This window comes from Equus quagga, chromosome 6, assembly GCF_021613505.1.
Source record: "Equus quagga isolate Etosha38 chromosome 6, UCLA_HA_Equagga_1.0, whole genome shotgun sequence".
In the NCBI taxonomy this organism is placed as follows: Eukaryota; Metazoa; Chordata; class Mammalia; order Perissodactyla; family Equidae; genus Equus; species Equus quagga.
In genome coordinates, this window is record NC_060272.1 from 99,285,593 (window position 1) to 99,298,206 (window position 12,614).

The following is a 12,614-nucleotide window of genomic DNA, read 5'->3' on the forward strand; positions in this document are numbered from 1 at the left end:
ATTTTCAATCCCGTATGAGCAGCATACAATTTATTTCTAATATTTAAGATTAATGAATGTAATTAATTTAAAGTACAATTTTTAAGCAAATAATACCTATTGGAGATATATGATATGGAACATAAGATAGAGCTTTTACTGAATTGCTTTCAAATGTTTGTAAATTTAAACAATCTATTTGTCATAGCAGATGTGTTAGACTCATAATTTGGTGCTATTTGTTTGTAGTATAGATTAGAATTTCACAGGTTCCGAGGTTCTAATCTAACTCAATGGCTCAGCTTTAATCTATTAGGTTGGCAGCCAAGATTTAGATATCAGCAAATTTCTACTAGGCAAATCGAGTGCTCCCAAACAATCTTACTCTCTCACCTGGACATATTGATAGGCTCTTCCTTGATCTCACATTCATCTTGCCCTTCTCCAACCTGTTGACCTTTTCAAAATCCAAGTCTAATAATGCCACTACCCACCCACCACCCACTTAAATTACTTTTGATTGCTCTGACAAAAAAAAATAATTATCATGGCCTAGATTCTAGAAGGTCCCACATGGTTTGATGCCCTTCTATCTCTCCAATGCCGTCTGACCCTGATGCTCCTTTACATTCTGAGCTTTAGCTTTGCAAGCCATCATTCGGTCCCTTGAATAAGGCAACTCTCTCTCACCACAGGGCCTTTGCACTTGCTGTTCTCATTACCTAGAATGCTTCCTCCTTCTCTCAAATTGGGAACTGTACTGACTCTTGAGAGCCCAATTCAAATGTTACTTTCTCAGAAAACGTTCTCCTATTATCTACCTCCCTTAGTCCATAAACCAGTCTAGGTTCTCTGCTGTACATTCTCTTAACGCTGTTTACCTTTCCTTTAAGCACTTGGCACAGTTGCAATTACATTTGTTTTCATGATTATTTGATTGCTCTACTAGACTTTAAGTTCCTGAGGGCAGAGACCTTGTTGGATTTTGCTCACCTTTGCTTAATGCCTGACGCACTACCTGGCTCCTAACAAATGCTCAATGAATGCTCACTGAATTCATGAATAGAAGATTAATTTCCATGATCCCATCGAAAGAAGGGATGCTGTTTTCATGTTGTAAGTATGGCATCAGGGGCACAGGCATCCCAAACTTTTGCAAAAAGAAAGCTCATCTTTGGTTTGGCCAGGTGCAGCTGGAGGGAGGTGCTGAAAACTGGAAGTTGTTGCTGAAGCAAAGAAAGCCCTGATGGGACTGCAGAGCCAAGGGAACTGGTTCTCCATGTTTAGGAAAACAAAAAGATACCAAGAAAGCTAAACGCAGACCCTGGGATCTCTCCTATCACAAGCTATTGCTGAGTCATACAGAAGTCCGGGTTAAGAAGCCTATGAAGCAAAAGAAAGAACCTATGACCAAGAACAAATATGAGATGTTTCTTCTCTTCATCAAATCTCATGAGCCTATTGAACCAGAGGGACCTGCACTGGACATTGAGGAAGGGAAGCAAATATAGAAGCCAAGGATGGACAGCCCTTAGATACTGCCAATGCCGGGCCCCATGCATGAGCAACATCAGCCTCTGCTCAGTGAAGTCTTCAAACGAGTCTTACTACTAGACAGATGAGAAGATCTTCATCCCTTCCAATCTTATGATCTCCATTTCAGGGCAGCATCTTATCTCTGCATGGACTTGGGAATCTACCAGCCTAGATTTGTCCCCAAGGAATTTAGCAGTCTGGCTTGGGGTCATACTTTTGTCCTTATCAAGGGATTATTTATAATCTAGGAGTTCAGTTTCAGCTGAGCCAGCCCTGGGCTAGGCTGAGACAATGGCTGTGGCAAAGAGGTCATGCTAGTGTATTTGAAGCTTGTTGAAACTAAATAACAACAACAATAGCAATAGCAACAGCAACAGTTCTGATCTAAGGTAAAGAAGCCAAGCCACATTTTCAGAGCCAAGAGACCGCCATAGCAGACATACAGGTGGGCTGCTCATTCAAAGACAACCTTCAACTGCCACCACTTTGGAGAGACCAAAATGGATTCTAATGTGTTCATCCTGAGACCCATCCCTGCAGGTGGCCCCAGCCAATGACTGAGCATGGTAAGGAATACTAGAGCCAGGTTATTCCTGAGTGACATGGGACTCCTCCAAAGGACATCCTTGCTTGGAGTGATCATTAGCCTGGCCAAGACGCTCTTCAGAACTGTACTGCAGTCTGAGACTCTTCCTACAGCAATATTTCTTCCCTGTCTCCTTTCACAGGTGTCAGATCTGCTTTGCCATCTGAAGACTCTCCCTACCTCCCCACCATTCTCCTCTTTCTTGTTTATAGGTATTTCCCCCCAAATTTCTCCTGCATCTAATACTGCTTTGGTGTCTACTTCTCAGGAAACCTAAAATGATTCACCCCTCCATTAGGGCTCCTTGAAAATAAAGATGCATTTGAACTACTGAAATAATCCTAAAAGAAAAGATACATTATTCCATATGTGAATCACAAAAATATCTCTCCTAAATGTGGCCAGCACAATAAGAGATGAAGGCCCTTAGGAGAACTGAGATACGTCTGAGAGGAGATGCTCTTACTTTGGGAGATCATTACTTAAAAGAACTGCTGATGCTGGTAAAATAAGAAACTGAACTGCTGTTTGTTAACATTCAGAATGTCTGTGACCGTCTCCTTGAGACAGTCTCTTCTCAAGGATGAGATGTGGTCGAAGTGGGCAGGGCAGAGGAATAGGCTTGGGAGGATATGTTAGAGCGAAGCAAACAATTTGACAATAAAGTCAATCACACTTTAGTTTGAATTTTAGTGCCTCCTCTAATTATCTGTGCTGTCTTTGGCAAACTAACCTCTCTGAGTCCCAATCACCTCAACGATAAAAAGATTACTGATCTTCATCTCAAAGTAGTGTTATGAACATAAAATTTGATGTATGTACCTGCTTAATACCTAAAAGATGTTCACTCGCCTCTCCTACCCCTTCTAGGGCTTCCTCCAGCTCCCGCATCTCTGATGACCAGCAGAAAAGGGGAGGCAAAGTTGACTCACCATCTATCCATATGCAATGTACAAGATGCCCTGAAACTGGAAAACTAAATGCATTTCCCTTTATTCACAACTCAAGTCTTTACCCATATGATCTCACCATCTGATATCATCTCAAGCTCCATCCAGAATCCACCTCAGTTCCTCCCTTCCTGTCCCTTACAAGAATATCAAAGCTGTAGTGTCTCTTCGTCTTTATCATTCCTTTGTCATTCCTGTGTCTCCAAGTATCTTGCCAACAAAGACATACTCTTCTTACTGACTTAAACTCACTTTTCTAATGCCACTGCTTCAAATAACACCATTTCTGCCAATCTGATTCATAGCATACATATCAGACAGTCTCTCAATGTCTTAATATTTTAATAAAATGTATTTTGCTCCTGATCCGTAAGACCCATCACTAGGTACTCACTAAAAGGATCGAAAATATGGTGCTTCGTAAATTGTGACTTTGACATGCCATAAGACTGGCTGACCTTGCATATGTCAAATGGTACTTGACTACTATTAATTAAAGGGAATTTGGATGGGTTGTGATACATGCTTATAAGTAACAGAGCATGGAACCCCAGCAGGGTATTTCCACAGGGGTCCAAAGGGAAGTTCTAAGGTTCCAACGTGAAACTCAACAGAGAAGCAGCTCCTCACACCCTCTCCCACCTCCACCCCAAAGGTTTTCTGACCTTCTCATCCTATAGGCTCCTCTACCACAATAGGTCATGTTTGCATTTATTTTACGGTGTTCTGTAAATTTTTTTCTGCCTTTCTTCACTTGCATCTCTGTAGAATTGCTTAGCTAAGCTGGCACATTAACCTTTTTAGATGCAACAAACCAACCCATGGCCCAATTAGACTGTTCTGGCACCAGTCATCTCTGTCTTGGGCCTGAAACTTGTCTTTTTTTCCTAGCATCTCTGGACTCCTTGGAAGTGCAGAATTCTGAGTTTTCAGGGATGTCAAGGGCATTTGGTCAATGGTTTCCTCCATAGCACCATGAGAGATGAAACGCTGGGCTGTCCACTTAGATCTTCTTATATTACAGAGTGGGCACCCCTTTGAGGTAACTGTTCAGAGGATCAAGTAAAGAACCCAGGCAAGAGTAAATATCAAACCTTTCTATTTGAGAAGCTAATTTGGGAATCGCATGTTTGTTATTAAAGGTGAAAATGGGATCCAACTTTTTCAACTCCTTCTCCCTTTGTGAGATAGATAGAGGATTCAATGGAGTCAGTCTGTGTTCCAGAAAGAGTCAGTGAGAAGACTGTTGGAAATTATGACAGAGAAATTACTGACGTGATACAGGACACAGGAAGAGCACTAGATTAGGAGCCACTTATTAGCCATAAGACCCTAAACACTTTTCTGTGACTCAAAGTTTCCCTAACTTTATAATGTGGAATGTGGGATGGAAGACCTCTAAGAGCACTTCCATCTCTAAAAATCTCTTATTTTGTGATACATGCCAAATAATTGAGTGGTTACAGTATGCAGAAAAAATAAGAAAGGCCATAAGTGAATAACATGACTTTAATGACTTTCTTATTTTTTCTTGACCTTTTAATATTCTCTCATTGCCTTAGATTGTTTTTTTAGGCAGACCTGGAATTATAAAGAAAAATGAATATCCTAGGATACTCTGGTTTCTGTCATCCTCTAGCCACCTCCAAACAGTATTTCACCAAACAGGACATGAGAGATCTGTTGAGGACAGTAACAAAATCTTGGTGAGCCCACTTAATGCCCAAACCCTTTCTCCTAGCTCCCTCCTGTACTCACTGCCTAGACTCTCTAATCCACCCCTTAGTAACTCTCCTACAGACACCTTCCTCTTCATCTTCCTCCACTGGTTAATATCTTTCAAATCTCAAATGGATATTTTTTTCCAAAACTTCTTATTTTAGTTAGTTGACAAACTTATAAATGCTTAAACTTCAGAAATATATGTTTAAAAATCAAAAGGCCTTTTGTTCCTTTTTTCGCTTTTTCCTCTCTCTGGTATGACTAAAACATCAGAAAATGCCAATGATACATTATTAGTTTTTGTTCATATTAACCAGACTGGGAGTTTATTATCTTGCTATCAGAGGAAGAGAATTAGAAATAAAAATATTTTCAAGGGACATAGCAATAAATTATTTGAAATTTAAATGAGGGAGTGGGAGAGAGAGATGGAAGAAGTAAGAAGTGATAGGAGGGAGAAACAAAAGATAAGTAAAATCTAACTCAGAGGCCATGTCCTTGATGAAGCGCAGACCCTCCCAAGCAAAATTAACAACCACATCCTCATGGCTGCCCAGTAGATTTTCTTCATTTTGCTATCTTAGTGCACAACATATGGTACACTATTTGCCGATGTATCTTTCTTCTGTCCTGAGTACCTTGAGGTCAAGAATTATGTCACATTCATCTTTGTAGAGCCAGTGCATGTTTATACTCAATAAATAAATGCTGAATTGAAATGAAAATTTCAAGTGTTGGGGGTGATTTAAGATTCCAAATGCCACAAAGTCAGAGCTGCTGCTATGCCCTATGCTTATTCTATAGCTTGACTGGGAACCTTTCTTAAAGTTTATGTTTTCTGGTACTGCGCACATAAATTAATTTCTATGGTTCTTATCTCAAAGCTCTAGAAATCCTCCCCCTTACTCTGGATTTTCAGTCAACAAGATTCATTAAGCCTCTGTTGGTTGAGTATTATGTTAGACGCTTCAAAGATGTTGCAGATGCAACCTTCTCTTTAGGAAGCTCACAACTTAGCGGGGTGGAGGGTAGAATTCAAAACATCCATGAAATATACATATCAATGCTGTGAACATGAAAACTATTGATTCTTTTTCTGTCCTTCCTTCATTCCCCAGGCTACATAAAATTTTATTCTCACTTGCTACTCTTCAAAAATTCTTCGAATTATCAATTCTCCAATCTCCACCTTGTTATTTTCTCATTCCATATACTTTCAAACAGCTCTAATCTGATCACTATTTTAAAAACAATGTGTGGAATTGAATAGTTATCTCAGGCTTGAATCACACTCCAAAATGATTTTTCAATAGGCAGGAATGAGTCTCTGCCATGGCAATAATCCCCCACACAGGACAGCTCAAAGACTAACGCTTATTTTAGTATTGCAATGGAGTAATGCTCATTTGGGTCCCACAATTGAGTGATACTCATGTTAGTATTATTTGAAAGTTAGAATATAGTGCTTAATATTTAGCTTTATTTAGTATTGACTATTTGGTAATACTAACTAGACTTGTTTAGGAAGTGAAGAGGTTAATATGAAATGTATAAGCTCTAATTCCCTAAGAATCCAACATGATTTTCCAAAAAGCACATGTGCAAACTCTTCTTTTGTTCTCTTCCAAAGTCAGAGATAAGAATATTTGCTTCAAGTCTTTGACCTCTGAGCTCACATTCATTCAGTAATCTATATTCCTATTTAATCATATTATCATATTTCTAAATCCTATTCACTTTTTTTTTTCTTTTTTTTTTTTTAACTGAAGGCAGCAACATCTATCTTAAAACCTTCATCCAGTCCTGGAAGAGGAGGCCATGGGGTTTCAGAGAGTAAGGAAAAATTCATTCTCTTACCAACAGAGCCCTGTAGACACTTACATTGAAGTCGTACAATACACCAAAGTTCGCTGCAGAGGCCTCTTCAGCTCTGGGAACTGTTTTTCTAGGTAGACTGCCATACGGCAAACCCCAGAGGTACTACATGGAGAAACAAAGAAAGCAGTTAATAATTGGAAACAAAATCTGAGTCACACATGTGATCACAAATGGTTTTATTTAAAAGCACTTATGAAACTTTTCATGGGGACTCTGTGGGTCTCCACGTGGGGTCCCATTTTCTGGGAGTCGACTACTAAATCCCGGGTTAAAAGCAAAGAAAGTGCTAAGGACCCCGCATGCCAAGTTCAGTGGATGGACCACCAGCAGTTGGGCCAACCACATTGCCCAGAGGCTTGCTGAGAAGCCCCAGTACCCACCACTACTGCCAAACTGGTCTCATTGAGAGGAGGTCTGGAAAGGAAAGAGGTGGCCATTTGAGGGACTACAGTTTTTAAGAAAATTATACTACCCATGTCTTCATATGGGAATACCCCTTAGAGGTGGGCGTGGATGGAGATTTTTCTCCTTCATGTCAAGGAAGAGAGGAGTCAAGAGATTAACTCATGGAATTTGAGCATGTCATCTATGAGGGAAGATTGCACCCTGATTATAATATCTGCTTCACCACTAATTTGGGTTTACTGTCCTAACCTCATGCTACCAGATTAGGAGAGAAGTCATCAGGGGCAAAGTCAGCCAGTGAGGGCACAAGAGTAGGGTCATACCAGCCGGCTTGGTGAGAACTGGAAAATCACCCTTCTAGCCCCAGGGCAAGCATATGGCTTGCCAAGCAGATGCTGCTACTTCTGTGAGATGAAAACTTCCCTTCCCTGGGCCTGGGGGTGGAAGGATGAATGTGGATGGAAGCCCAGGTGCAGAGCTTGACTGGGCAAGGGCTGGAAACCAACTCCTACTCTTTCCCTCCACACAAGCTGCTGGCTTCTGGGGCAGCTTCCTGGTTTCTTGGAACTGAATAGAACAGAGGGTGGGTTCTGCCCATGCGATCTTGCCCCAGAGTTGGGGGCCACAGAGGACAGAGGAGATTAGGGTCTCAGGCTTGTCCAAGGACATAGTTTCTTTGGTCAAAAGGGCAAATGCATCAGAGGAATGCTGAGTGAGGCTGCTAGGTGGAGATGGCTGAAAAATGTAGCCTTGTTGCCCGAAGATGCCCAGTCCTGCCCTGTGGTGGTCCTGTAAAATTAGTATACAGGGTGCCCGTCCTCTTTTGTTCTTTTGCTGGAGTTGGTAATCATTGCCCAGAAAACAGGATGCCCCTCAACATCTAACACAGCCTCTCATCCCAAACAAACATGCTTCCTATTTCTAAGAATAAATCCAATCGAACACATATTAGCTCCCTCCACTATATGTTAGGCATTCCGTGATTTCATACAGTTGGAACGAATTAGCTACATCCTTTCATTTTCTCCACATGGAGGCAGCATGGTGTGGGGGAAAGAGAAAATGCAGCTGATCAAACTCCACTACACCCTACATCTGACACTAAGGGTGTCATAGTAGCCGGTGATGGAGTTTCAGGTTTCCTTAGAGATATCAGCAAAAATAAAGCTGCAGTTAATTTGAAATGGATGGAATACATGCATTCTGCTGCATTTCCTGAAAGTTTTTGCTTAGGAAATGGACTCTGCAGGACCTCTGATCTATATCCACTGTCTTCTCTGAGCCCCATGACCGTAGAACTCCAGGAATTATCTCGAGGATTATAAAAGTAGTGGTTTAGGGTGCAAAATCTTGCGACAAAAGATAGAATCATGAGTCCTAGTCTCAGATCAGCTTAAAACAAAAAAACTCACTCTGAGCCGTTAGCTAAGTCCAATAAGCATTATCTGACTCAGTTTCACATTTTTAAAACGGGGGAAGAAAAACTCTTCTATAGTCTACCTCATAAATTTGTTGTGAGGGTCAGTAAGTCGATGAAATGAAAGTGCCTTGCACTATTAAAAGCTAAAGCTCTTTATGAATGGAAGGCACTATTAGTATTATTGTGCTCATGGGGAGGCTTGATCTAGAAACTGGCCTTGAAATGAAACTAGGGGGATAAAAAGTTACTCAAAACACTTAATTTTGGCTGTTGTCAATGCTTTATTGAACAAATTGGCTTTGAAATATTGATACGTGAAAAGACCCCTTGTAGCTTAAATAATGTCTGACCCAACTTTTGTATGGTACCATCCATAGAGGTCAGAGTCATTTAACTTCTAATGGGAGAAGACCCCAACCTCAGTCTTGCTTCTTGGCCCTAGCTGGTTGACTCTTTTCCCACATCTGCCCAAAGCTTTGTCTTCTTCTTCCATCTGGACCCACTATCTGTTTTACTCTCCTCTCTGACCTTGGTCTGAAGAGACCTCATCAAACTCCACCCCAAGCCACCCCACTGTGTGTGTGTGTGTGTGTGTGTCTGTCTGTCTGGGTTATCTTACTTTATATATCAAAAAAATTTGCTCACTTTGTGCTTCTTCAGACAGACAAGCAGGATGTCTTGAGTTGTGTTAAGAAGCATTTCTTTCAAAGCAGACTTGGCGAAATAAATAAATGCAAGTCCCTGGATGTCAAAGCCTTCCTCTTGAGCAATTAATGTTTGGGCACAGGGACCACCTTGGGAATGATAGAAGCTGTGACGCTTTCCACATAAAAAGTCCATTTAAACATACACATGGCATTTTATATATGATTTCAAGAGGTTCACCTACCCTTTGGAGCAAAAATTAAGACCTTCAGCCCATGGGCACCATTCTGAACATTAACCTTGTTACAAATATTATGACTCTAAGTGAATGTAGTCAGTCAGTCATTCTACTCTTAAAGAAGAGAAGAGAACTTTTCTAAGAGAGTGATCACACAAGAAACTTGTTTCAGCATGTTTTGTAAACTGGAAGTCAGAACCTCACCTCTGGCAACATGATGAGGCCGAACGTCAGGATAAACATAACCATATTGACTCCATACATCCATCTCAAGAACAGGAAGTACGAGGCCACCGAGGACCCAAACTGACCTATTAAAAAGAAAATTAAAAGGTTGAAAGAGAGGTCAAAAAAAATTAAAACAAAGCAAAAGCCATGTCTCGGTGCCTTCCAAAATACGTCTGCTCATTGCGGCACAGTGCTTCTCTCCACATTTACAGTGTCTACTATTCTTTTTTTCTATCCAGGAAGAGAAAATGTGAATCCGATGAAAGTCCTCTCTGTCACGTAGCTGTAGTTGTATAGAATGACACTGACTCACCCAAGGGAAAGCTGTCTTTTGTTTAACAGCTTGAGTTGCAGTTTGAAGAGCCCATGTTATTCCTTGAGTTAACGGAGTTAAGTGAGTAAATATATGTGAAGTGGTTATTATAGTGCCTGGCCCGTAGTTAGCTATCGTTATAATTATAACTACTGTGCTTCCTCTTCCTTTTCCTCAGGCAACAATACTTTTCTCAGAAAAGTTTACCTCACTCTTTATGGCTGTTTATCCTACAGACCATCCTCTGCTGTCTGCCTGCAGCACTGGCATTTCACAGGGACAGCGTACAAGCTCAAGTTTACCCATTCGCTCTTCACATATTTAAAGTAGCTTCTGTCAGGAATTGTCTTGGATGTGAAACACAATGTCACAGAGTTGCTGCCCTAATACAACCGACATTTCAGTGAGTTGTAGCAACAACAAATATGTAGGAATTAAAAAATAAAACTATATTTATCATAATATCTATTATATAGTATGTTACATATCATGTTATATGTATACATGATATATGCAATATTATATGTCATATATTGTATGTATGTGTATTATATATTATATATGCATGTTATATATGATATATATTATGCATGTGTGTATCATATATGTATATATGATATATATTATATATTTTTTTTTGCTTTTTTGGTAAGGAAGATTGGCCCTGAGCTAACAATTGCTGCCAATCTTCTTCTTTTTTTTCTCCCCAAAGCCCCAGTACATAGTTGTATATCCTAGTTGTAAGTCATCTAGTTCTTCTGTGTGGGATGCCACCACAGCACGGCCCGATGAGCAGTGTGGAGGTCCACACACAGGATCTGAACTGGCAAGCCCTGGGCCGCCAAAGTGGAGCACGCAAACCCAAGCACTTGGCCACAGGACCTGCCCCATATAATTATATTTTTAGAAAAATTATATATATAATCATTATAGCCAGACTGGTCCTAGAGGGAGGAAGGTAAAATGTGGAGAGGGGTGGCTGTAGATAGGTTTGTTGAAGGAGGTATATCATCAGGGAAGGTGACATTGGAGCAGAGACCCGAAGTTGAGGAAGAGGCAGCAATGCCCAGAGCTGGGGAAGAGCGGCTCATGCAAAGGACAGAGTGACAGCAAATACCGTGAGGGAAGCAGGAGCTCGAGACAACTGAGGAAGACAACTAAGGCCTGGGTGGTTGGAGCACAGTGAACAAGCGAACGTGGTGACAGATGAGGGTGAAGACAGATGCCAAACCACATTGTTAGGGCCTCTCGAGGAAAGGTAAAAAGTGAGGAATTTACTTTAAATCTGATAAGTCATTGACAGGTGTTAAGCAGTGGGGGGAGTTGGGAACACGACCTTTAAAATATGACTTCAGCTTTGGGGAGTGAATTGGGAGGGGATAGGCAGGACGTGCTGTCAACTTGCACTCACCAGTGAAAAGAGAAGTGATCTGTCCAATTCTTACTGACTGAGGAAAAAAAGAAGAATTTTCTTAAATCAGAGAATGGAAGAGGCAGGGAAAACAGGAATTTGGAGTCTCTGGTTGAGTTTTTTTTTTCTGCTTTATCTCCCCAAATCCCCCCCATACATAGTTGTATATCTTAGTTGCAGGTCCCTCTAGTTGTGGCATGTGGGACGCTGCCTCAACGTGGCCTGATGAGCAGTGCCATGTCCACATCCAGGATCTGAACCGGCGAAACCCTGGGCTGCCACAGCAGAGCAAGAGAACTTAACCACTTGGCCACCGGGCCAGCCCTGCGGGTTGAGATTTTGAAGATTAACAAAAGCCAAAGTTTGTTTGATAATCACTTAAAGTTCAACATCAGGTTGCTAGTTTTCCCAATCTCCTCAATTTTCATTCTCAGTCTCCTAAGAAGAAACAAACATCCTTAGCCACCCACTGCATCAGCCCCTTTGTCCTTATGCATTCAGCAAAATACATCCAGTGACCAATGGTTTTCGTGGGCTCTCTCACTTCGAAACATTGCCAGTGGGGAAACGTTATTTCAGGAGAAGGGAGGTTGGTGTGGAGCAAATTGCAGCCTCTGCTTACTAAGACGAGGCTGATCTCACATGAGTCATCCTTCTATTTCTGGAACTTAGTCTATTCTTTAGGTACCATCTTACTTATTCCCATAACACAGTGGCAGTTTTCACAGAAACTTAAAATGAAGTCAATGTTTAAATGGACATTTTGAAAGAAATAATTATTTTGAAGGCTGAATACTTGTTTTTCTTTATGCTCAAAAGAGAGGCCGGGATTCATTTCACTTTGTGGAGGGATGCAGAGTTCTATAAGATTTCTAAAAGTATATGGTTTTGATACCCACCTCCATGCCCCGCCCCCGCCCAGGTCCTGTAACGAGATGCAATGGTCTATCTGCAGAAATGCTAAAGTAGATCCACCCCTCCTAGGACATCTGAGCATCCACCTGGCTCCTAGTGATTTCATATCGTTTCCTGGCTGTTATCTATGTTCTCTGGTAAAACTAGCCGAGGACTGCCTCAGCCAGGTTCACTCGTCATGTTTTATTGAAGGCAGTGAACTTCTAGCTTGTTAGCCATTACAGTTACTCATTAACTGGAGGAGAACCTCCATCTGTTGGTATCCAGGATAAGTTTTTCCTTGGAAACACACATAAGACCATCTGGTATAGAGTCCCAAGCATAGGATACTGACCCAACCCTTCCTTCCCTCCTTCCTTCCTTCCCTCCTTCCTTCCCTCCTTCCTTC

General features: G+C 41.2%; 1 protein-coding gene across 1 annotated transcript in view; it reads right to left on the reverse strand.

The window, feature by feature from the left end:
* TMC1 (transmembrane channel like 1) overlaps positions 1 to 12,614 on the reverse strand; it is a 195,400-nt gene that overhangs the window by 59,365 nt on the left and 123,421 nt on the right. The window contains exons 7-8 of the mRNA XM_046663890.1: positions 9,564 to 9,670; positions 6,655 to 6,753 (exon numbers count right to left, since the gene is read on the reverse strand). Of these exons, the coding sequence (XP_046519846.1) occupies positions 6,655 to 6,753; positions 9,564 to 9,670 (206 nt within the window). The remainder of the gene's footprint in view (positions 1 to 6,654; positions 6,754 to 9,563; positions 9,671 to 12,614) is intronic.